The 25530-nt window shown below is 41.6% G+C and overlaps 2 protein-coding genes across 8 annotated transcripts; one reads left to right on the top strand and one right to left on the bottom strand.

The window, feature by feature from the left end:
• VSTM5 (V-set and transmembrane domain containing 5) lies at window positions 1-11623 on the top strand. 7 transcript variants are annotated; one of them, XM_067289577.1, is made up of 6 exons: window positions 1-264; window positions 4443-4772; window positions 4868-5005; window positions 6643-6767; window positions 9641-9879; window positions 11157-11623. In XM_067289577.1, the coding sequence occupies exons 1-4, from the start codon at window positions 180-182 to the stop codon at window positions 6684-6686; spliced, it is 597 nt and encodes a 198-aa protein (XP_067145678.1). In that variant the 5' UTR covers window positions 1-179; the 3' UTR covers window positions 6687-6767; window positions 9641-9879; window positions 11157-11623. The 7 variants fall into 7 exon arrangements, with proteins under 7 accessions (XP_067145678.1, XP_067145695.1, XP_067145673.1 ...); XM_067289594.1 differs by having other exon boundaries at window positions 9600-9879; window positions 11524-11623; XM_067289572.1 differs by having other exon boundaries at window positions 9600-9879.
• On the bottom strand, window positions 11425-25359 carry MED17 (mediator complex subunit 17). Its single transcript, XM_067289548.1, has 12 exons — window positions 25078-25359; window positions 24597-24763; window positions 23760-23979; window positions 22368-22504; window positions 22190-22274; window positions 20871-21023; window positions 19876-20006; window positions 18574-18758; window positions 17834-17971; window positions 16626-16743; window positions 15142-15301; window positions 11425-11812 (listed from the first exon to the last, which is right to left on the bottom strand). The coding sequence occupies exons 1-12, from the start codon at window positions 25307-25309 to the stop codon at window positions 11607-11609; spliced, it is 1932 nt and encodes a 643-aa protein (XP_067145649.1). The 5' UTR covers window positions 25310-25359; the 3' UTR covers window positions 11425-11606.
• Window positions 25360-25530: the final 171 nt, after the last annotated feature.

The raw sequence follows: 25530 nt of genomic DNA, 5'->3' as shown, positions 1-25530 counted from the left end.
AGGCGCCGTGTGCGAGCCGGTGCGCGGCCGAGCCCGGCGGGTACGCGCCCCCTGCCAGCGGCCGCAGCGGGAGGAGGAGGAGGAGGAGGGCGAGGAAGCGGCCCGGCAGCCCCAGGCGCGGCTCGCGCTGCCCCGCGCCGCTGCTTAGATGCGACCCCGCGGCTCCCCGCGCGCCGCGGATGAGACCTCTCCAGCGCTGCCGGCGGCGGGGCGTCTTCGTGGGCACCGTGGCCCTCTGCCTGGCGGCCGGGTGGGCTCTGCAGAGTAAGTGTGGGGCCCCAGCGGGGCGGCCCCGCGCCCCCCGGCCCCCCGCGGCCGCCGCTGCGCTCCTGGCGCTCAGCCGCTTGCGCCGGCGGCGCGCTCGCGCGTGCCCTGCGCTCCCACGCGTGCCCTGCGCGCCCGCGCGTGCCGATGCGGGGCGCCCGGAGAGCTTCCCTGCCTTCAGCCCCGGCTGCACAGCGTCGGGCTGCACCGCTGGGGAGGGGGACGGGAGCTCGGCACCACTTGGCCTCGCGAATGTCAGCAGGAGTGCCCCACGCGTGTGCGTGTGCGTGTGCGTGTGTGCGCCCGGGGGGAATCGCGCAGGCATTGCTGCTCTCTGCAGGCTGGAAATGTTAATAGTCGGAGAAATCTTGATTTCTGTTCTCTACTCCCGGTGCTCGGGGGGAATAAGGGAGCTGAGAGACACCAGGCTGGGCTGCTGCACGGGTTCGGAGCGCGGCACGCCAGCTGCGGAGGGGTGAGCGATGCTCCCCGCTTCCGGAGGGACAGGCGGCTGCGGGGAAGCAGGTTTTCTCCCTGCTTTTTAAACAAAAAAGGAAATGAGAAAATGCAGAGCAAACAAAGCCTGTTTAACCAGCCCGAACGGCTCGAGTCGAGCTGAGAAATGTGGAGGCCAGTGAGGAGGGAGGTGAATTTGGACACAGGGCCCCATGCAGGGTGAGCGGGGATGGCGTGGCACACGGATGGACAGACAGACAGCTTGCGGCTGCTCCTGGCAAAGGCAGGGTTAAAGGAGGCTGCCACCAGCATCCACACCTGGGACCAAGGGTGGGGAGCGCTCCGGTGGGGTGGATGGGGGTGGACATGTCACTCCATCTCCTTCTTCACTGAGGTGACACAGAAGCAGGACGGTGACGGGCGCTGATGGAGGATCTGTCGCCAAAGTCCCTCCACCGCCAGTCAACAGCAGCTTGTTCTGCTTGATTTTGTGGCTCTGCATGGGCAGCGCCTGCACGCAGGCATGTTGCTGCCAGCCTTTTTCCGTCTGCTCTCCCAGCTTGCTCTGCGGGCCTGCCTTGCATTGCTATGGTAGGCGCCGGCAAACGCAGCATCGCTCCTAGATTTGACTCTCCGCCAGATGAATAGTTCGGAGTCCGGTGTTTGCAGTAGGCTGGAGACACGAACCCGCCGCATTTAGAGCAGGGCTGGTACACTCCTCTCCGCTGGTGCGCGCGCACTGCTGTGTGTGTAGGAGCTGGTTTTGCAGCGGGGGAGAGCACCGTGGCCTTGCACGCGGAGCTGCGCAGGGGTGTGATGTTTGCTCTCGAGGCTGATGCAGCTCTGCTCAGATTAAACTGGTTCAGGTGAGCTAGGCGGACTGCATATTAAAAATACTTCCAAATGTTTAGGTATTGCGTTGCCAAACTTGGCTTTGCGGGTTGGACAAAGACATAACAAATGTTTGCAAGTAATGTAATGGCAACTCGTGGAAGAATTTTTTATATTTACCTTGCAATCACACATTCAAAACAAAGTCATGCCTTTATCAAAGCATAAAAGAGGCTCTGTGGTGACACTCAGCTCACACATGGTCAGAAATAGAGCAAAAAGCCTTTAAACAAACACGTGTAGCAGAAAGAACAATTGGAACAATGTGCAGTAATGACCAGAAGTCCCTGCCGGTTCTGCCTGTCCAGCTGTCACTAACATCTTTTTTGCAGGTCTCTTGTGCATACGTGGTGAAACCGAAACCACAGCTTAGCTGAAGATGGGCTACCCAGAGCGTGGCGTCCCTGCGAAGGGACCAGGAAACGCGAGCATGCCAAGATACCCATGAAGGGGTAATTCCAGGAGTGTTACCCTGGAAAAAGCCCCGATCTCATGTGGTTAATAAAAATAGGGGGGCTGGGGCTTTCTCCTATGCTGGTCCCTCACACCAGGACCTGAGAATCAAACTGCCCCCCCCCCCCCCCCCCCCCCCCGTTATACATTACCTTGACCAGCAGAATTTCTGCAGACCAAATACTGTGTTACTCCACTAAACTCTGGTGGAGATCCCAAGCGGAGCAGTGTTGGCTTCTAATTCATTTACCCATCTCTCTCTCCATTCATGGTTGCTTTGGAGCTTTCTGGCCCAGGGGAAAAGTAAGATTTTTTTAAAAATGTTTTTTTCCCCTGGAGCTTTTTTTCTTTCTTTAACATGCTTCTGTGAATTTGCACCGCCTCCAGGAGGCACCCCAGAGAGGCTCTCTTTGCGCTGCTTCAGTGTAGCTCAGGACCCAGCAATTTCTGACCTCTGGGTTACAGATATTTGAAAACGAGCATTATTTTTCAATTCAGCAATGGCAGACAGGCTGCTCAAACAGTAAGAGAGAGAGCTGGTGAGCTGGTCCATGCTGAACCAGGAAAAGATATTCAGAGGTAAGGCGTACTCTGTGCTTTATCTGGCTTTTGTCTGGTTTGATTTCTGTGGGTAGATAACTGGATTTCAGTCTCCAGCCAAGTCTCTCAAACATGCCACTAATTTGAAAAATATGTATGCCTATTGAAACTTGGATGTTTGGTGTTCGTCCAAATCTTCAAGCAAAAAAACCCCACGTATAAGCAGAATTATTGCAGTTACACATTAAACTGCATTAAACAGTGGTTAGTTCGGGTCAACAGGGTTACAAACAGCTCCATAATCACATCCGGTGACGCCCTGTGCACAGGATGCATCCTGTGTCATGGGAACTGTGTGAGAATTAAATATTCTTTTGCATCCATTCTTGCCTTGGAAAACGAGTCCTAGCTTAATGTGAAACTGGGCACCTTTGATTAGCTGTGATTTATCTGCACTGGCATATATAACTGGCTGCTTTTACTTCACTTACATTTTGCTGTTGTCTCAAATGACTGATTACACATTATTACTAATTTACAATCCATTTGGTATCACCAACAGTCAGCTGTGCTTCTCTCATCCTGAAAACATGATGAACTCCTCACCTAGTCTTCTACAGTTCTTGCTTTTGGGGAATGGTAATCAATTAACATAACAGGTTACCTTGGCCGTGGCAATTAAGCTTGCAGTTTAAATGCAGGATTTCAAAGGAAAGCCAGTTACTGATGAATACAAAATAAGCATATTTATCTGCACAATTCTTGATCCATGGCATAAGGTAAATAAACAAGGTTTTATACAATCATATTTCTTCAAAATGTTCATTTTCTTTTTTTTTAGTGGGGGCATTAGGTTGACTTAGCCTCTCTGAAGTCCACGTAAACTGGGATGTTATAATTGACTTTCAGAAACATAAAAGCCATCTCTAGATTATTTTAATTTTTAGCTGCCTGGCAATTAAGTTGTAAACAAATCACTGTGAAACATCTCGACTTTGGGTAAAGCGGGGTAGGAGAGATGGGAGGTGAGGGCTGCTCACAAAAGACAACATGTCTACCCCCGAGGAAGACTGGTGCCAGGACTTGAAGAGAGAGGTACTCGCTGTCACTGCACTGCACTATAACAGGGATCTTTATTGTAAGCTATGAAGCAAATGCAGCATCTACTTTTCCCATGTATTTACACACATAATTTGATAGTTAAAATGTGTTAAAGATGAGATTTATGAAAGCAAGTGATGATTTCTTTATCTCAATTTGAGATATATTCAAGGTCAGAGTTTTCAGAAAATGTTGCCCTCTCTTCCCCAAAAAAGACTCTTCCAAACCATCTTCTCTTGGGTAAACTGAAACATGCACAATTACATGTCTTGTAAGGCAGAAACATTTCTCCTAACTATAACCAAATAAACTGTGTATCTATAAGTTAGATATGTACGTGCCTTCTGTGGTCAGGAGAGAGACAGAGGCTGCAGAGGATAACCCATCTTCTAAGATGCAATGCTGAGATGGACAGGATGACTTACCCCCCAGAGGCACCCCTCTTCCCACAGACTAAAGAGGGAGCTCCTCCTAATTTTTAGACTACGCATAATGCATGATTTTCTGAAAGCCAGTACTGAAGTGAGATGAATACCAGCCTTAGCTAGTATCTGTCTCCTCTGTTGTCAACAGAGAAGGTTGTGTCAGTGATTACAGAGTCTACATAGGGCACTCATGTTTGTCCCACGCAGCCCAGAATTTGCGCAGTGGCTGAACACTAGCCATCGTGTCAAGGCTGATCGCACACCCTTGCTGAAACATCACCTCCACGCTCATTGCCCTCCTTTGTCTTTCAGCCCCCGGAGGAGTTTCGTTACGTGTCCCGCAGCCCAACATCAATGCAACAGTGGCACAAAACATCCTCCTCTCAGTTGAATACTCTTGCAGAGGTGTCGCCACCATTGAGTGGAAGCATGTGTCGAGTCGGGGCACCACCAAAATTGTTGAGTGGAAAAGCAGGAATTATGTTAACATATCCACAGTCTACAAGGACAGAGTGACTATTTTTGAAAATGGCTCTATACAGCTTCTGAACGTGGGCGTGAGAGATGCTGGCTACTATTTTGTCACTGTAACAGAGGAGTATGGAACCAACATCTATGGGACCATCGTAGTCAATGTTTATGGTATGAGCTAGGCAGGAGTGCTTCGTTTTACCCCGTTTAAACATTAATCTGCTCATAATCAGTTTATAATATTAATTTTTCTGTCCTCCCTGCAGAGATTATCTATGAAGATTTACATTTTGTAGCAGTTTTCTTTGCATTTCTCACTGGGGTATCTGCTATTTTGATCTGCTGCATGTGGCTGTGTAACAAATCCCTGCATCTATTCCAGAAGAAGACACACAAACTAACAGGTATCTCCCTAAGAATTCAGTCAAGGTATGGGGTTTTCAGGTCTGAATTTTGAGCCTAACTTCACTCATGGTTAGAGCCACAAAAGTGCTAAGCAGTGACACAGAGAAACAAGGTTAGAAGGGCTCAGTTGAGTTATCTTGTTCAACTCTATTCACATAGTCAACTAAGTAATAGGTATTCAGTTCAAAAAGATCCGCAGGACATCAGCCCTACACATTTCACATCAGAAACCACAAAAAGCTTTCCAACATTGCTAACTGCAAAACTTTGAGAGAAAAGGCCAGAGCTTCAATGTCACATGATATAAACCAAAGTCAAGAGTATTTGCAACGCTCTCAGTGTCTGCAACAGAAGGGAATTTCCTAGGGGAAAAATACCCAAACAGCCCCTGGGAGTGGACTCCATCTCACTTTACAGAGGGCAGCACTGCTCACCCTCCTTCCAAAACTCCCTTTAATCTGCCCTCTCATCCAATTTATCTGCTACCTTCAATGAACAGAGACTAATACCAAAATTAGACTCCTAACAAAAGCCAAAACAAGATATCAGTCAAAAAAGCATTATTTATAGTCAGATCAAGAGAACATGAGGTAGGCATTGAAGGGAACTTTCACACATTAACGGAGAAACTTTCAAGCCAAAGACAGGGATATACTGCCCCGGCAGCAAGGCAAGATGCCAGGCTATGGGTTTTGGCTCAAGCTCTAGGCACAGCACTTCCTCCTTGGAATGGGAGGTTTCTTTTACCACTTCCAAACATTTCAGGCATTTACCTGCCTTCTTTGTAAGTGCAGATCCACTAGTGATTTCTTGCCCTGTAGGTAAGAAGTCTGTATTTCTTCTCTTGAAGCACTGCTTAACTGTTACAACAAGCAGCTGAAATACCAGTGTTTTTCCAGACCAACATAGACACTCCAAGAATCCTAAGCCTTGGGGCCCAGACTCTTTCCTGACTCTGCAGATGCTGATGCGATGAGAAGAGAAGAATTTGGCTCAGGCTGTCTCTTCCTATCTGTCTCTTACTGCTACAGCTCTAAGGGCTGCTGAAGTTTTCACAGTGCACACATGGTTTACGAGTTTCTATAGCTGCTGAAAATTTTCATGCCATGACAGAATATACAGGCTTTTGTTCAGCTAAAGACTCTCCTTATGAAAGAGTTAAAGCCGATGTTCCTACAAAGCCAGTTTTACATAGTCTGAATCAAATGCACCTGTTGGGCAGACTTTTGGAGTAATACAATTCTGGATACCTCCTCTATAGTCAATGTATAGTTGCCCAGAACAAAATTCAAAGCAGGAACCTAACTTTTGTCATCCAATTCCACCTTAGAAGAGTCCTCCTTTCAATAGTCATTGAAGAAAGGAAAAAGGATCAGCCCTACGGACTTCTAATTAGTTTTGATGGTGTCTTTAGTCTTGTCCTGGAAGAAACCAGTGTCACTTTAAGGATGGTGAGGGACTGTTTCTACAGTTATATGTTTTGAAAAGATGTCTTATATTTAAAAATACTACAATTGTTCTCTAATTGTAGATGAGTAAGTTTGAACAAATACTAAGAAGTTCACGATGTCTCAGCTATTGACACATAATTTTGGAATCCATTTGCCAATCAATAAAATTATCCTTTTATTTGCAGCAAGTACAACTGAAGAGATTGAATTGGAAACCATTGAGTGTTAGCCAAGAACCCTTTCATAACAAAAATAACAATTCTACCTCAGGAAAAAATATTGGCAAGGAAAGCAAGAAGAAACCTAAAAGGTAAAGTGTTTGTGACTATTATAGAAACATCCTGACTTGCAAACCTAATTAACATGAAATCAGCAGTGATGGAGCTGTTTTTACCTATTAAGATTTTGGCTCTACTAGTCAAGGTTAAAGTGAAAGAAAGCATGCTTTCATGGCTTAGTATGAACACATTTTTGTGGTTAATTAATAAAAATCTACAGCCTCTACCATATTTAGAACAACCAACCAACCATGCCTCTAATACCAAAACATAATGGAAATGATCATGGTCTTGAAGGACATCTGTATTTTGGCTACAGCAAGTCTCCTATTACAGAGAGAACAGTAATTAGCATTCTTCAATGTAATAAATTTAGTATCTAATTACAGTATTACATTAAAAAAAGGCAAGGATAGAGTCCTGTTTATTGCACATATGCTGCTACTTTTGGGCATAACCCTGAAGCTCTGAAGACAAACAGTAACTCTTCATGAGACAAAACTGACTTTGAAATAATGCCGAGCTGGTCAAAGTTCCCTCACTTACTTTTTCAATTGTTTACATTGCCCAGGGATATTAACACACATTTTATGACTTTATTAGGGAAGGTTGTTAAATAAGGAACCATGCAGAGGTACTGAAGATGACGCTGCCTATAATGATTAGATTGTTCAGATAAAATACTGACGCACCACGCCAGTGGGGTGGGAGAATAATAACCTGTTTATTGTGAAAGATGTTGAGTTCTTTGCAGACTTAGCCCACTGAAGAACAGTCTATCTGGTAAGAGAAGTTAACATAGCATCATTTTGAAATTTAGTATTTACAATTACAGTCCTGAAATCACTCTTGCTGAGAGGGGCCACCTTTGCTTTCCTATTTTGTAAGGAAACAAAGTGATTAACCAGCATTTTTTTTTTTTTTTTTTTTTGAGTCTGTGTGTGCACCTCAATTTTCCAACTGCAGATCAGCTGGGTGGAATAACATTTGCTTTTGTGAGCAAGAAAGCACTGAATGGACCAAGCTTCAAATGATCCTGGTTTATTTTTGGAAAGAGAAGAATTTTGCAGTGTGAAATATACTTTGAAAGAGACTGTGGATTCTTCTGCGTCTGTAAACTGCCACAGGGCTCTTTGAGCCTAACTGCTGTTACGGCCTCTCCCACACTTTAACTTGCTTGTTAAAGCTTTTACAAGGCAAGCTGACACAGTTTTCCCCCGTTCTGTGGAGTCAGGTGCAGACATACTACGGGCTAGATTCGTAAAAACAAAGAAATTCTCATTAGGTGCCTAACAATGCTGATAGGTGCCAAATAAACTTTTTCCAAAGTGCCCAGTACACACAATACCTTTAAAAAGTCAGCCACAAGAGAACTGGCCATTAGTAGAGCAAAAGGCCTCTTGTCTGCTCATCAGTTCAGTGCCGGATTCAGCTGGTTGCTCTTTCCCGCATCCAGAAGAGGTCAGAATGAGTGAGGAACTGTAGGAAAACCCCAGTTACAGCTTGGCAAAGGAACCATTTGTTCCTATTCCTCACTTTAAGTATACTAACAATCTTCGTATCTGTGACTGAATTCAGCTTTGAAGACACAGAAGGAGCTGAGAGCATGTCTATTTTAATCACCAAACTTGAAAGTACTTTGTAGGATATCCATATGGCATATGGATACCATGAAAGTTTTTTTCTGTGCATCTATTTTAGATTATTGTTTTTTTAAACCCTGAATCTTAAAACTTGAATGTGAAGTTATTCGTTAGGCTGAGTACACAGCACATACTCTGCCAGACATATTTAAAAGTTATGAAAAGTGCTACTTAAAGGAAACACCACTATTATCCGCTAACATTTACTTGAATACTGTAGTTGTCAAGAGAAGTCATGAAATGTACACAGACATGAATGACCTTTGAAAGCTTTGCTGAAAGGGTAGTTTTAAGTGATCTCTACAGTATTTGAAAGTTAGGATGAAAGTAGTAAATGACCACTTAAAATTCTTATATTTAAAGATACGATGTAACAGCAGAAAGAAGTCTCCAGCTAGCAACCTCTCTCAGCCTGGATAAAAATACAGCAATTTCAGGCATCCAGCCTTAGTTATTAGTTGATACCAATCTTGCTTTTAGGTCATAACATCCTAGGCAAACCACAGGGATTCAAAGAATATTCAGCAAAGACACAGAGTACAGTTAGGTTTTGTACTACTTTTCTTAAAGACATTGTCTACAAGTTTTATGCAAAATTTAACATAGTTACTCTATGTAGGCAGAGTCACTTATAAAATATGAATATTTTGTGAATTTGATTTTTCTCAATATGCATTAATAATTTCAGTAACATTTGACCAAAAAATACCATAAGGCTAAGCAGTCTGGAGTTAAATCTCTTGCTACAGGAGAGGTGATTGAAATATCTGAAATTTTATGGCAAGCTGTTAAGGTTAAAGTTTAGAAATTAGTAATGATTCTTAATCCCATCATAAACTCCATGCAGAACAGCAGCAAAAGTTAATATTTAGAACATTCCAAGTGATCAAAGGGATTAAGGCATTTTGCGTTTAAACTTTTTAATTAAAGAGATGTCCAAGTTCACAGGATTGCTTTAGCAATCAGTCTAAAGGTCTTAATCATCCATTAATGTCTCCATTTCATATGTTTAAAGATACATTACCAAGAACTTCAAGATTCTCTCTCTCTCCAGTTAGGAGTCTAATATTCAGTCTGTTTTCCATTAGTGTTGAACACACAGGAATTCTCACTTTTAAAAGTCAGACTCTCAAGGTCTCTAATCACATTTTACAATGCTAATCTTTTGCATCCAAGCCTGAAAACCTTGAGGAATGTCTTTACTACTAATCCTTTATGCAGTGTTTGCAGCACAAGAGAAGTGTTCCTCTTGCATCCATTAGGTCTTTTCTGAAGGGGACAAATCCTGCAATCTGAAAAAGCTAATAGCTCCACCATGATCTTGCCAGAAAGGATATTTCTATGTGCGGACCTGTTTAGGGTAAGAAGACAAAAGTGTGAAGACACGTTTCAAGATTATATACTTATCTTCTAATCGAGTGAGACATTTGCTGTGTTGCCAGAGTCAAAACAGGCCTATTATAGTCAGAGGCACAACAGATGGATTTCCACCCACTGTTCAGTAAGTATAAACTCCTCTTTCTACCTGCAATCCTACAGTGTCACTAGCCAGGTATGGGAACAAGCATCACAAATGTTGCATAGGATTCACTCATCTTTCAAGAAGATAAAGAGACACACACACTATTTTCAACAGGTATTTTTTCATTTTCATGAGTTATCCAGGACAATTTATAAGAAACTGAAAGCAGAATCTTTTCTTTCCCGTAGTTCAGTTAGGCAGAAGTAAGTACTTCAAGAAACTGAAAATAACCATGTGTTGCATACTGACAAGTACTACCATAAGCACAACAGCTGCTTTGAATACACACTGAACAGCAGCAGCTTACCACAAGCAGCTGCTTAATATATGTATTTCCCGTAGCTATTCTTTATTGCTCAAGAATGTAGCACCATAGAAATATGACGGTTCAATTCAAACCTGCTCTGCCATATGTAAAAAGTTCTTGTGTGTATGTGTATATATATATATATATATATACACATACACACACACCCCTTATAAACACATAATATGAATATAATTCTAAACCAGTTCTACAGACAGGTTTCAAAAAGACCTTTAGTAATTAATTATCAAACAAAAGAAAAGCTTTGTGTAACACCTTAATAGAAACTGCAAGGCAGCTACAATTACAACCAAAAAACAAGTTACATTACCTCCTTGTTACTTTAAGAACTCAAAAAATGTCCTGGATGATAATCAGTACCGGGGCAGAAACAAAAGAATACCATGCCTGTAGAGATCCAAGATGTACTGCATGTAAGTTCCCAGCTTCTACCCAGTCATGACCTCTCACAAAAAAATTACCCACAAATTCAATTGTCAGGAGAATTCTGTAAGCAGAGAAAGACCCTTCCTTCTAATGTGCTTGCAAAAGACCGACAGAAATCACAACCAAAGTAGCTGACACCACGTAGACTCATCTGTGGCCACCAGAGGTAGGAAGCTTGCCACAAGCTGCAACTTCGTAACGCTCTCAAATCATTAATTAAATACCCCTCTCAAAAACAGAAATGGAGTGAGCAACCCAGAAGCCACACCAATGCACAGTTAGCACAAACCCCAACTAAAGAACGTCACACAGAGCAAAGACTTGTTGCTTGAATCTTAAGGTTTTTTTAACCTTAACTTTTGATAAGGGTGCTCTGTTTCTCCTCCTTTATCCCACTTCTAAATCAAACAAGTCCACTATCTTCCAGGATAGCCATTCCTGACAATACAAGTCACCGAGAGCTTATCAATAGCACAACTCAATTCTAATAATCTTCTTTCAGAAATGCCTGCAAAGATCCTACTGAGGAAAACATGCGGGGGGGGGGGAGGAAATCACTGAGCGTACATCTTTCATGCAGCAGAGGACTACAAAGTTTGACTTGATAGAAGAAAATTACATGAATTACTCGGATATAATGTTACTCTACACAGACACAGAGCAATCTCCAAAGATACAGTTCTGCTACTGTTTAAACTCTGTGCGAAACAGTAAATTAATATGTCATTTTATTTTTAAACTTTAACTGAAATGTACTTTTTCAAAAGTCATTTTTGTATGTCATTGAGAACATTTTATTATAAACATTACAATGGACATAGCTGTACAGGAAATTAATTTGTTTTTTCTTTCTTGTATTGCCCTATAAGTTCCATTTCCCTTTGTTGCGCTGGCAGCGATCCTTCACATGGCAGTAACAACTTGAAGCTGCGATGGAGAAGCTGATGGATTATTAGCACGGAGTTAGGGCAGCCATGAGGAGTTCCATTTTATATACGAAGTTGCGCCCTTCCATTTTATTCCACTGCACTTCCTTGAACGGCCCCCGAAGATGATTCCATTTGTTGTCTTGCAGTACATCACCTTTGGGGAGATCCTTGCATTGACTCCGTGGAAACTGAACCATAACTTTGCTGCCACTTTCAGGACCATTACGCACTGTGATGAACAGAGATTTTATGAGCACTTTACACTTCAGAAATTCCTCATACTATACAGCGCCCTTCATGTATGCTATACATTACTGTCTAGTCAACTACAAGCATGCTGGAAATAAACAAGGGAAGTTCTCTTTACACACATTATTTTATTAAAGGTATCTTTGCATTTGCTCTGATTGCCCACATTTCCCCCATGATTCTTGTTAGTGCTGCATGTTCTTGGTTAGAGCAAACCAGAGAAATACAATAAAAAAAAAAAAAAAGACTAAAAAAACCAAACCAAAAAAACAAAGGCATTTCTTTTTCCCCCAATGATGTCAAGAACTCCAAAATCTTTTTTGACAATTCTCACCTTGGATGTTTTGCTTACCACTCTGTTAAAATAAGTGCTTTCTAATTCTCCTGAAAGGAATCTATAATTTTTTTTCCCTAGTGGATTTATCTCAAAGGCACAAGAATTAAGTCACTTTGTATTTTTGCTGCTTTTATCATCATAAAACTCTGCAAGTTTGGTGGGAGGGGGCTGGGTTTTTTGGTTTTTGTTTTTTTTTTTTTAAATAACTAGTTAGAGACTAATGCTCAGTTTTCCCAAACAGCACAATCAAACTTAGTTAGCAAGCGATGAAAACTGTGCTGCAACATCATTTCAGATTTTGGAAGCACAGGGGACAGACATCTTATGCTCTGATCAAAAGTAACAAACCTAGATCAAAATCTAGACCCAGAAGTGACTACCTCTGTAGTCTATATTATGTACATAAAGTTTTTACATTACATTTGGAAGGCCTTCTCAGAATCACAGAACAGCTGAGGTGGGAAGGGACCTCTGGAGGTTGCCTAGTCCAACCCCATGCTCAGGGCAGAGTCAGCTAGAGCAGGTTGCTCAGGACCGTGTCCAGTCAGGTTTTGAGTATCTCCACAGATGGAAACTCCACAACCTCTCCAGGAAACCTGTTTCAGTGTTTGATCACCCTCACAGCAAAAAAGCTTCTTCTTAAAAAATTTCTTGCATTTCAGTTCGTGCCCTTTGCTTCCTGTCTTTGTCACTGAGCACCACTGAGAAGAGTGTGGCTCCATCTTCTTTATTCCCTCAATCAGGTATTGATACACACTGATAAGATCCCCTCAACTCTCAACTTCTCCAGCCTGAGCCATCCCTGCTCTCTCTGCCCGTCCATACATATATCAAATGCTCCAATCCCTTAATCTTTTTCATGGCCCTGCATTGGACTCACTCCAGTAGGTCCATGTCTCTCTTGTACTGGAGAGCCCAGAACTGGACACAGCACTCCACGTGTGGCCTAACTAGGGCTGAGTAGAGGGGAAAGATCACCTCCCTTGACAGGCTGGCAACACTGCCTAATGCAGTCCAGGATATCGTTATCTTCTTTCCCTTAAGCGTACATTGCTGGCTCATGGTCAACTTGGTGTCCACCACAACCCACAGGTCCTCTTCTCAAAATGCTTTCCAGCTGTTTGGCCCCCAGCATGTCCCAGTGCATGGGGTTATTCCTCCCCAGGTGCAGGATGTGGCGTTTCCCTTTGTTGAACTAAATGAGGTTCCTGTCGGCCCATTTCTCCAGCCTGTTGAGGTCCCTCTGAATGGCAGCACAACTACCTAGTGTACCAATCATTCCTCCCAGTTTTGTATAATCTGCTGAGGGTACACTCTGACCCACCATCTAGATCATTAATGAAGACATTAAACAGTACTGACCCCAGTATTGAACCCTGGGGGAACATCACTAGTGACCGGCCTCCAGCTGGATTTGGTGCCACTGATCGTGTCCTGTGAGACCAGCAGTTCAGCAAGCTTTCAGTTCACCTCACTATCCACTTACCTAGTCTGAACTTTATCAGTTTGTCAGTGAGGATGTTACAGGAGATAGTGTCAAAAGCCTTGCTGAAGTCAAGATAAGTGACATCCACTGTTCTCCCCTCATTCACCAAGCTAGCTATTTCATCAAAGATGGCTATCAGGTTGCTCAGGCATGATTTTCCTATCATAAATCCATGCTGACTACTCCCAATCACCTTCTTGTCCTTAGTATGTTTGGAAATAATTTCCAGGATTATTTTTTACATCCCCTCTCCAGGGATCAGGTGAGGCTGACCAGCCTGTATTTTCCTGGATTCTCCTTCTTAAAGACAGGAGTGACATTTGCTTTCTTCTAGTCCTAAGGAATCTCTCCTGATCATCATGACCTTTCAAAGATACTCAAGAGTGGCCTCACAATGACATTGGCCAGCACCCTCAGCACTCATGGATGCATCCCATCAGGCCCCAAGGACTTCTGTACGTCAGTTCGCTTAATGTTCCCGAACCTGATCCTTCTCTACTGAGGGTAAGTCTTCCTTCCGGATTTTCCCATTGGTCAGGGACCTGGGATTCCTGAAGGCCAATAGGCTCATCTTACCAGTAAGGACAAAGGCAGAGAGGCAGAGTACCTCAGCCTTCTCCATATCCTGTCACCAGGTTCCCTCCCCATTCTGCAGCAAGTCCACATTTTCCCCAGCCTTCCTTTTGCTGCTGATATACCTGAAGAAGCCCTTCTTGCTGCCCTTCATGTCCCTTGCCAGATTCAAGTCCAGATGTGCTTTGGCTTTCCCATCCCCATCCCTGCATGCTCGGACAGTGTCTCTATAGTCCAGTCCTCTTGGGTCACTGGTCCTGCTTCTATCTCTTCTGTGCTTTTTTTCAAATGTTCGAGTTTAGCCAGGAGCTCCTCATTCACCCATGCAGTCCTTCTGTCACCTTTGCATGACTTCCCGCGTATCAGCATGGACCATTCTTGAGCTCAGAGGAAATGATCCTTGAAAAAAAATCAACCAGTTCTCCTGGACTCTCCTTCTCTCCAGGGTCGTATTCCATAAGATTTTTCTAAGCAGATTCCTGAAGAGGTCAAAGTCTGCTCTCCTGAAGTCCAGGCCTGTAATCCTGCTATTTGCCTTGTTCCCTTCTCTCAGGATCCTGACTGCTTCTGCAATTACTTTTATGTATATATTTATATATTTTACTTATTTAATATATGTATTTATAATATATAAAATGTATATACAGGCTTTGTACGTCTGCTTCTAAAATCAGTCTCAAAACCTTTATAGAATATTTTGCTATAAATTGTCATTATTCTAGAAACAATCTCTTTTGCATATTGAATTGACACCTAAATAGAATCAATACTTTGCCAAGTAAGCAGCTTAATGTAACCATAGTATATTACCTTATTATACAAGCTTGAAAATATTTCTTAAAATTAGCATAGAAAAAAGGTATATAATACATATATTTGTGTATTTTATATATATTTGCAAGAGAAGTAATACCTGAAATGGCATAGTCTCCATTCGGTGATGCTACAGTTATTGCTGACGCATTGCCAATACTCTCCACTGGCCCCAGACCAACGTGATTACTGAAACTCAGCACATGCCATCCCATAACTTTTGCCAACTGCTGAACTGCATGTACTTGGTGCTGTGACATCTGAAAGATAACAGAGGTTTGTCTTCTCTAATATTTGCACCACAGAATGAATTACATGTTAGTTTTACCCATCTTTTTTCTTCTGCTGCACAGTAATTATTTATAAAAGTGACTTTGTGTTATATGTTCTCTAGTTTAAAAAAATACCTTTAGTTCATTTGAAATGCTTATGCAATATACATGCCTTAGAATAGTTCCTTTGCAGACAGAGAAGATCACTGTATTAAGCACACACACAAGTTACACAGCTAGATAAATCTTTCATAGGCATATGGGCTTTTGCATTTTATTTAAGTATTACTTTCAATAAACCAAAACCTTTATGTAGGTCTCAAGAACTTATCAATGTGTTACAAATAGGATTTTGAAACAATCCTTTCTTCTTGGAAGTGAGGAGAGACCTCTGCTCTATTTGCAAGAATAAGTATTATCATGGCAAACTCAAAAATCAAAGTTGAGGTTCTCAGATGCATGATATCCCCACTAATGTTCAAGTGTAAGTACTGCACAGTTCCTAAGAGCTAATATTTTTCCTTATCAAAATTTAAGTCTTGTAACAAGGAAGAACATAGCACTGTTCAGCCAAGCGGTTCTCCGTGAACTAGTCTTGATCAAATTAATACCCTCAGAAGAATCTGTTTCAACTAGGGTTTTTTGTGGGTTTTTTGTGTTTTTTTTTTTTTTTTTTTTGTGTGTCATGGAGTTTCACGTAACAGCAGCAGGACAGCCACTATTACCAAAGACCTGTATTTTGACTATTTATAATGCATATTAGGGAGACTGTCACTTCTGAACAAATCCAGCAGCTTGCCCTAAGCAATTAAGAAACTGCACTTCATTCAAATATCAGCTGATTTAGTAATGGCTAATGCAAGGTGAACATTAACACAATAATGTTGAAATGACAGTAATTGTGGGCCCATTAAGATCTCTACTCCAGATAGGATTTGGCCATAAGTTTCATATATAAAAAACTTATTGTCTGTTATGACTCTCACTGACTCGTTCTGAAGTCAGCAAAAATCTTAGTGCTCCCATGATGAGTAGCACTAACAAATGTACTATTTTAAATAGGAGGAAAAAAAAAACCTGATTAATACTACTGACCTTAATAAAAACTGGCACTGTGTTTCAGTACTAGTTGCTAAAGTCAGTATATAAACAGACTGAAACATTTAGTCATCCACTTTCCTATTTGCAATATTTTTATTTGAAGTTTTCTATTATTTTCTACAGAGATAAAGGGAAGATTCTAACTTCTTAAACAGAACTTCTGTTCCCCAAAATACTACAATAAAGGGAAGAACAATGTATAAGAGTCTACCTGAGATAAAAGGAAATCCTGCAGTTCTTGCTCTTGATGCGACAACGTAATAACTCTTCCATCTCTATGCACTACTCTGATCTGTTCAACTCCGATGTTCAGTTGTAGTTGAATGGATCTTTGAAGACAAGATGCACACTTATTGAAAATGTGTAACAGCACTTAAGAAAGGTATCTTGTTCTAAGAACACAGAATTCCATTAACTGGTAAGAACTCTAAGATGAAGATGGTACAAAGCCTGCGGAACACAACAGCGACACCAAACATTTCAATTTCATCAGTCACCACAGCAGCGCTCCCTATATTGCAGGACAGGTGTATCGTATGGCAGGTTCCCAGACCCCGTGCACTGCTTTTTCAGGTCAAGGAACTTGCTGAAGTACCTCACAACTTCCTCCCTGCCAATATGACCAGGTTTCCCTTCAGAGGTGCGTGGGAAAATGATGTGAATCCAGGGCCTGTTCTATTCTGCGGCCAAGACTTGGCCACCACATGTACCCTGGGACCAGGCCTGGAGACTGCACCAATGAACACATCTGTTCCACAGTGAGGAAAGTGCCAAAGAGGACTACTCAAAATGGAAAAATGAAGCTGAAGCAACCAGTTCATCCACTGTTACAGATTAGTTATTTCATTGCCAGTCAGCATGCAGACATTCGTTTCTGGAACATGAAATCTCCTATTTCGATGACAGTGTGCATAATTAATAGAATGAATTCCAGCTAGTTTCATGTTTTAGTGCCTGTGTAATCAAGTTAGGACTGAGCACTGACTAGCTCTTCATAAATAGATTGGAAGCTTAGAATCCAGCACATCCAACGGTACTTTAAATCCTGATATCTCAGTCTGAAGTAAATCCCTCCTTAAACAACCACTTTCAGCTTTGATTCCTTCTTTGGAAAACAACAACCAAACACTGCTGGTTAACTACTTACTAAGTTTCTTTGTTAAATGCAGTGTAAGCTGGGTGAACAGCTTTCTGATGGTGGCTGTTCTCCCCACCATCCAGAAAGCAGTGCTTACAGGTAAACCCTGCTTTTAAGTCATACCATCTTCAAAAAAACACTCACACACAAATAACACACTTTTAGTGGTCTGTTTGAAGCTGGATCTAAACCTGCAGAAAAACAACTTTAGTATACTCAGTCACTGTAGTCTAAAAGCAAGCTTCTACAACTAGAAAAATACATGCATTTTTAATACTTACTTGCATATCTGCTCATATCCTTGAGAAGTTATTAGAACTTTAACACTGGATTCATAAACATCATTTATATTTGACCAATGAGCCTGAATCTGAGGATCCTCAATACGACTGGCCAGACTGTCGATGGTTCGAGCAGTTCTAGAAAAGAAAGACATATTCCACCCACAGTAATCTAGACAGTTTGTGCAGTTATCTTTGCTTACAGGAAATGAGTAGGTTATTAGTTTGATTTCTTTGTGGCATACAAAAGAAATATAAAAATTTTACAGAACCATGTAAATCAGAGTTCTATTTGAGCACTTGAACTGCAGATGAAGCACACTTGTTTACTCTATTTCCTATGCGTCCTGCAGAAGTATTACAATTACATAATTCAGTATTGGCTATTTGATTTTTCCTTAATACTGCACAGCAGAGAATATTAAAACAGATTTATGCAGTCCCTTAAGAGAAGCAGGGACAGCAGTCTATGTCATAACTGCAACAAGCAGATTTCAAAGTAATCTGAACTTTCCTTTCTTTTTTTTTTCTTTTTCTTTTTTTTTTTTTTTTAAACTACCTGGTGGTTATTTGCACATATTTGATATGTTATTGATTCTCAGTACTTAAAAATAAACACTATTTTAATAGTCAAGGAAAAAGAAAAGCAGCTAGTTTTAAGAACACTGAAGAAACAATCAACTGTGGTCTACACCATGATACATTTTATTGTGACTTGAACAAGAACAGGTGTGACCTACCTGCGTCTCAAAAAGATATGCTTTGCCTGCTTTATTATCTTTTCCAGAAGTCCTTCATTGGACTGTAAAGAACTGATGTCATTTTTATCAAATGCCTGGGGTCCTGCTAGCCTCATTCTCTTATGGCCAAAAGGTGCACTAGCTGGATGTGGCATCACTGTTGAGCTCAGAGTTTGCTTGTGACACTGCAACAAACAACAGCTGTTACAAGAGAAAGTGACCAAATGACAAATCTGCAGCAAGTAATAGGTGTACTACAATATGCTGCTTCACACACTGGTTCAAAAAGTGTTCAAAAAGTGCATTTTTCTTTTTCTTTTTTTTTTTTTGCTTTATGCATTTGACAGCACTTTATATAAAGCCAGCTTTACACTTACACTTTGCTTTCCCGGTTTATGTGGATCTTTCAAAACTTAATGGAAAGAGAAAGCTATTAAAAAAAAAATTGCAAAGTGCAAGTCAATAAAAAATTGGCAGTGTGGCTCCTACACATCCCAGAGCCTTAGGGAATAAGTCTCTGAAGAAAGACAGATTGGTCAAACAGAAATAAAGGAAGCACTTTACAGATGAAAATTGAGGTACAAGAAGATTTAGCAACCTGTTCAAAATTAGGGGAGGAAATTTGCAGCAGAGCTGGGCACTAAGCCAACAACTCATGAATTCTGTTCAGTGTTTAAACTACTGGACTATTCCCCATGACTGTACAACTTGTGGAACCATGCTCCAGGGAGATAAATGCTCTCTAGAACATGGTTTCACAACCACTTGGACATCTGAAATTGAGCTCCCTTACCTGAACAGACACAACCTCAGCCTTCTACACCACATCCTTCCACTAGATTAAAAGATTATAAGAAAATCTAAAACACTGAAGCAGAGAAGTGGACCTCAAATGAAACAAGTTATTACAATAATTGATTTTCATGACTTTCATTCCTAATGGGAGTATGGTTTGAATAGATGCTCATTTTAAGTGCTTGACAAGCAGTAATTAGACACAAACGAAAAAGGGAGACTAATGAGCTGTACTGAAAAAACATCGAATGGCTGCTCTTCTGAAGTGAGCAGCTAGGCCTGAGGTTAAGTCCAGAACCAGTGTTCCATGGAAGCACACCTGGAACTCCCTAATCACTCATACATATTAAAACTGAACCATAGGTCGCCTTACACAAATAGGGAGAAATCGACTGACCTCTAGTGGTATTCTGTTGTTATAACATTGTCACAGGCGGTGTGAAATTCTGAGCAAAATCAACAAAAACAAAAACATCCCTCTTCAGTACTTCACCATAAATGCATTACCTCTCTGATAAGCTGATGCAAATTATGTTCCAGAACATAGAGATGATCCTCTGGATTCTGTTTTTCAGAAGCAGATTTTTGTGATTTTTTGTCATTGGAAGAGTGACACAAAGAAATAGACAACTGCAAACCTGTATACAGCAAATAAAGTTAAAAAAAAAAAAAAAAAAAGAACACTGACAATTTTCAAGTAGCTACCATGAACTTTTTTCCTTCACCTTTTAGAGTCATTGGTTTTACAACTGTATTTATGGTCTCAGAAACAAATCCAACAATGATGTCTGAGAACACAGCACCAAAAGTAGCTGAGACTTGCTATTCACTGAAGTGTTGACAGGTCAACTACTAACTTAATAGGCATATTTCACATCCGATGTCTCTGACTCAGTCAGACACAAAAAAGGGAAGTCCCAAGATAACACACAGAAGGAATGATTTACCATCCTATCTATTTTTAGAAACCCAGAAATATATTCTTCATATGATATACTTGCTTGCATACCCCTTGCAGGAACAGAGGATTCACCAGCCAGCTCTGAACTGTCTTCATGCTATTTAACCATCATCATAGATGAATAGAAAAGTACTGGCCTTAGCTCTTCTGAAGGCCCTTTAACCCAAATCAAATCTTAAGTTTTTTCTGCACGCAACTCAGGGGCAATAACTTATACACAGCTCCAAGTTGCGATATGCAAAGCATTACAGTTGACAAGACAACTTTAAATACTAGTGTTAAAAAACCTCACAAAATCCACACAACAATAAAAAATGAATAAATCAGAAAATAAAGTGCATTAGTTGGATTTTTCTATAACTACTCAGAAAATTCAAATTCAGAATTCAGGGAAATCCCATTCTTCAACAGTTCTGAAGAACAAGGAGATTAACACTCTTTCCTAAAAAAGTCACATAAATCAGAATTTCAGTCTGGATTTAAGCAAATAATCCTCTACTTCCACATTCTTAGGACAAGAAGAGTCTTAAAAAGCTTCTACCTGGGAAAGGCTGGGAGATGATTTGATTCTTCACAACAATGTGAGGAATTTGTGATTTAATTTGAACAGCTTCTCGTGACAGCTGGGCAAAAATTTCTTTACATAAGAGAACATTCTGTGCAGTCTCCAATTTCGTCTGCCAGTGTGGAGAACCTGAAAATTTTAAATCATTTTTTTCAGAAGAAAAGAGTAAAGAGGAGCTACTTCCCCCCCCCCCCGATGTCAGGTACTGAGCAGTAACTATAGGGCATCAAACAAACAGACCAGCTAAAATAATAAGCTAGTCAGCATCTTCTATCCAAACTGAATCTTTTTAGAATTTTACCTCAGTTAAACTTAATAAAAACATGAAGAAACAAACAAAAGCATAAAGAAAACACTAGTAAATTTTACTCAGAATTTACATCTGTATGTTGTGAACTGCTACTGCCTTCTGGAACTGCACGCTATATTCTCAGATATTTTGTGAACACTGCCTATAGAACCCCTGCCTTCATGACTTGCAGCTTTATTAAATTCACTCTGCAAAGAACCACCAAATAATGTTAAAATTTAGCTGCCTGATGCTATAGGCCAAAATTCTTGAAAACTCTGGTCTGAATAAATACACAAACTCTATATTGTACCCTGAATGCCATGTAAAACATCTACATAATACAGCATCCTGTCTATATTCAAGACAGCACAAGCAACTGTGGTCACAGACCACTGTGAAATAAAATCCTGCAAGAATCAAGTTCTTTTTAATCCTGAACAGTTAAGGATTAGTTTATAATCCAAAAATTAACAGCTTCAGATACTGGCCTGTTTCAAAAGAATCAAGCTACTATCTGCCAGGTGAGTTGTTGTAGTCAATGCCCATGCTGCCAGCACAGTCTCAAATTCAGAGAAAACATGTGAGCCACGGCAACAAATGATGCCTTTTTGGACAAGATTAAGAGTGAACAGATGGCCATTTAGTTCAGTTGAGCTAATGGGTTGTTACTGGCTGAACCGAAGTAACTTGGTTTACTTTCGGTTATGTGCTCAAGCTCTTAATGACTGGCACACGGTGCTCCAGAATATCTGAATACAATTTTAAGAATTTTATTTCAAAAATGGAGTAAATGCATATGAAACACTGAAGGACTACTAACACTTTGAATGTGTCATGTTTCCAAAATCGAGCAGCATCCTACAAACAGAATTTCACTTTAAATAAGAACAAGAGAACATTATTCTTCACTCTTCTTTCAAGCTCTATGCAAGTGTTTTCAAATGAACATCATACGCAAACATATTTCTTGAGAATGTGTTCAGAAAACAACATACAGCCATACCTGGTTTTGATTTTGGCATGGGTCTTTTAAAGAGATTAACTGTCCCGAGGTCACCAATGTCTGGAGCTTGTTTCTGAATAGAAACCTGTGAAAGAAAAGGTTATTCGCTGTTTGTTCTTTATTGCAAGTGTACAAATAACAAACAAAAAAACCCACACCATATCTGTTTCTAACAAACCTTTATATAGGCTGATCCCTCCAAATCACTTGGTATTTGAACATCCAGAGGACAGTAATCCTCAGGTATCTTTTTATCCAGGTCAATGTCAGTGTTCTTTATCACCTCAAAGGTGCCGTGATGAAGAAAAAGGGAACCTAGTAAAAGAAGAACATACATGCTATATAGCATCTTTTGCAAATAAAGAAGCCCATAAATACATATTCTTCTGAAACTAGAGTATAAGTCTCCAAATCTTCATAGTTTGTGTAAGATATTACTAGCACTTGACTCAAACTACTTCTTAAAAGATATACATAAATAAGAAAGCTGTTTAGTGCAGCATCTTCTCAGTCTTCCAGTGTGCAATGTGCAATATTATGCAGTAAGTTTTCAAGCAGTATTTAATAATTATAGAACAAAAACAGTGTTTTAAAATCATGTCAGTAGATGTAGGGAAGAGGAAGAAAGTTATTTGGTTATTAAAAAAAAAAAAAGTTCAGTGCCTGAATTTTTGCCAGCAGGTAGCTACAGGTATATATACTTATTGATTTAAAGTGATACTGTTTATGTTTGGCGTGCAGCCTTAAAACTATGACAGTGTTGAGCCTGTAAAAAGCAACCCTGCAGCCACTCACTCTGGCCAGTGGGGCTGATAGAAGTAGATGGTTACATCTGACCTAGTTGCATCCCTTTCACATGCAAGACATAGTTCATCTAGCTTAGGAAGAATCATCCAAAAAAGGGCATATCCCAGGCTACATCTACAACTTCTTCATTAACACAAGATGAGTAACACCCTAAATTGTCTTTCCCCCCTTCACTGACTACAACAGGACCCTAGCATAGGCTAGTTCAGGTGTCTGCACTGTATCTACACGTTCATTTTGGTGAGATTCTGTATTCAACCCTGTATTCCATACTTGGTTCCAGAATTCTGGGTAGGTTCCCTTCTCCTACTGTAATTCATTTAGTAATATATTGGCAGGCCCAGGATCAATTCTCAACAGTGTACAATTTAGGATACTGAATCCGTGTCTTCACTCAGAAAAAAAATGCAAGATACTCATTTTTTTTAAATTCTTTATAGACTAAACATGGATAAAAGCCAAAGACTTACAAGATCTACTTGTCCGCTGATCAACCTCATTGCCAATGCAGAACTGCTCCTTAACATTATCTTTATTAAAACTCTAAACATTTGGCCTTTAAAAATCAACTTTCTCCAGTTATGAATGAAAAGATACTTCTCATAATAAACAAGTTTCCTCCCCCTTCTCCTAATTATAATTATCACAATCCTTTTGTTATCTACATTTTTTTAATAAATTTATTCCATTTCTGTTTTTCTAGTTACCAAAAATACTTACTAGAGATAAAAATATTAATTCCTGAGAAAATACTACTATATACCTGCACTTCTGTAGCTGAGATCACCAAGAATTTTGTCTCCCACTTTTCTCAGCTTCCAGTGTTGTCTCAGCCTCAGCAGTTCAGAGTTGAAGTCTCTTTGTCGTTTATTTTCCTGGTTTTCTGCAACTGATTTGGATAATCTTTCTGCTCCTTTCAACAGGATTTGGGCTGCTCCTGCTAATGACTTCTTCTTTGAAATTAACTGTAAAAACTGAGGATTCTAGTAGCAAGAAAAAAAAGCTACTTTTATCTTAATTCTCCAAAAATTATTAGAAATTGATTGACAGTGACCTGCAGTGACAATGACTGATAAATAGCTTTTACTAGATGTTCAGAAACTTATTTGAAACTACTTTCATGTCAGTGTTACATGGCCACAAGTAGCATTTTGACTGAGCTTCAGCAAAGAGGCCTTTGAAACCAGTCTTATGTCCCTTTCTTAGTCTTCCCACTGACCCATAGCACACTATACCAAGACAATGCAATGAATATTTTGCTAAGTTTTGTACTTATTACATAAAAGAAATTCCAGTGAAATAAAATCTTCAGTATCTAGGCAATGGGCACAAACTGAAACACAGGAAGTTCTGTCTGAATCTAAGAAAAAAACTGTTTACTGTGAAGGTAACTGAGCACTGAAACTGGTTGCCCAGAGAGATTGTGGTTGAATGTCTCCATCCTTGGAGATATTCAAACCTGTCAGGACAGGTTCCTGAGTAGTTTGCTGTAGGTGACCCTGCTTGAGCAGAGAGATTGGACTAGATGATGTCTAAAGGTCCCTTCCAACCTCAGCCATTCTGTGATTCTGTATGAGCTATGCCATAAGCTGCACTGTACCTGCTTTGGAGGAAGGGGATCCTGCACAACTGGATCCAGAGTCATGAACTTTTTATCCTTGACAATGCTGAGAACATCATAAAGCACGCACATCTCAGTCAAGGCACTTCTTAAGTTGTTCCTCACTGAATCCCAAGGCCAGAGGGATGGCTGAAACTTTACCAACCCTAAGAAAAACAAAACAAAAACAACAAAAAATGAAATAAAGGTTTAGAAAAAAAGACATGGTGTAAGGCTGGTTCTTAAACCACTGCCAGGCACTAAGAGGATGAAAAAGACCGACGTCCGGATCTATCCTCTTCCTCTCCGCCACTGCGATTTGTTGGCTACAGTCACCAATACCGATCTGATCCGCAGCCAGCCAAGTGGAAAGGCGAGCCGGGCCCAAGCGCCGCGGGGCTGCGAGCCGGGCAACTCCAGCCCTCCGCGGGCCGCCGCGGGCTGCAGCTCGCCGAGGGAGCCGCGGCCCGCCGCCCCTCACCTTCCTCATCCTCCGCCTCGCCCGGCTCGGCCCAGGCGCGGCCCGCCGAGCCCGGCTCGTCCTCCTCGGATCCGGAGCCCTGGCTGAAGTCGATGCGCTGCGCCAGGCGCGCCAGGTTCTGGGACATGGAGAGCGGCTGCAGGTAGGTCTCGCTGCCATCCAGCCCCACCTCCTGCACCTGCTTCTCGCACGCCGACTCGATGCTGATCCGCACCGCCGACACCCCCGCCATCTTGGCGCCACCTCCGCCGTGGCCCCGGCTGCCGCGCCTGCGCGCCCCGCACCGCGGCTACGGGTGCCGGGCGGGGACGAACAAGCGGCAGCGCGGAGCGCGCCCTGCGGAGGCGGGAGCGCGCCCTGCGGAGGCGGGAGCGCGCCCTGCGGAGGCGGGAGCGCGGCGCGGCGGGGCAGAGCTCGCCCGGGGCGGCGGCGGCGGCGCAGCGCTGGCCCCCA

Source organism: Apteryx mantelli, chromosome 1 (genome assembly GCF_036417845.1).
Source record: "Apteryx mantelli isolate bAptMan1 chromosome 1, bAptMan1.hap1, whole genome shotgun sequence".
In the NCBI taxonomy this organism is placed as follows: Eukaryota; Metazoa; Chordata; class Aves; order Apterygiformes; family Apterygidae; genus Apteryx; species Apteryx mantelli.
Note: the sequence above shows the minus strand (reverse complement) of the source record. Positions and strands in the feature narration are given on the sequence as shown.

What these genes read in the sequence shown, in the direction of transcription:
- MED17 (XM_067289548.1), bottom strand. Translation starts at nt 25,309, where the DNA reads ATGGCGGGGGTGTCGGCGGTGCGGATCAGCATCGAGTCGGCGTGCGAG. An exon ending in AGGGATCAGCCTATATAAAG is followed by an intron (nt 22,275 to 22,367) that starts GTTTGTTAGAAA and finishes TTTCTTTCACAG; the next exon opens with GTTTCTATTCAGAAACAAGC. An exon ending in TGCATCAGCTTATCAGAGAG is followed by an intron (nt 18,759 to 19,875) that starts GTAATGCATTTA and finishes TGTTTGTTGCAG; the next exon opens with TGTCACAAGCAAACTCTGAG.
- VSTM5 (XM_067289585.1), top strand. Translation starts at nt 180, where the DNA reads ATGAGACCTCTCCAGCGCTGCCGGCGGCGGGGCGTCTTCGTGGGCACC. An exon ending in GGCCGGGTGGGCTCTGCAGA is followed by an intron (nt 265 to 4,442) that starts GTAAGTGTGGGG and finishes TTTGTCTTTCAG; the next exon opens with CCCCCGGAGGAGTTTCGTTA. An exon ending in GAAGACACACAAACTAACAG is followed by an intron (nt 5,006 to 6,642) that starts GTATCTCCCTAA and finishes TTTTATTTGCAG; the next exon opens with CAAGTACAACTGAAGAGATT.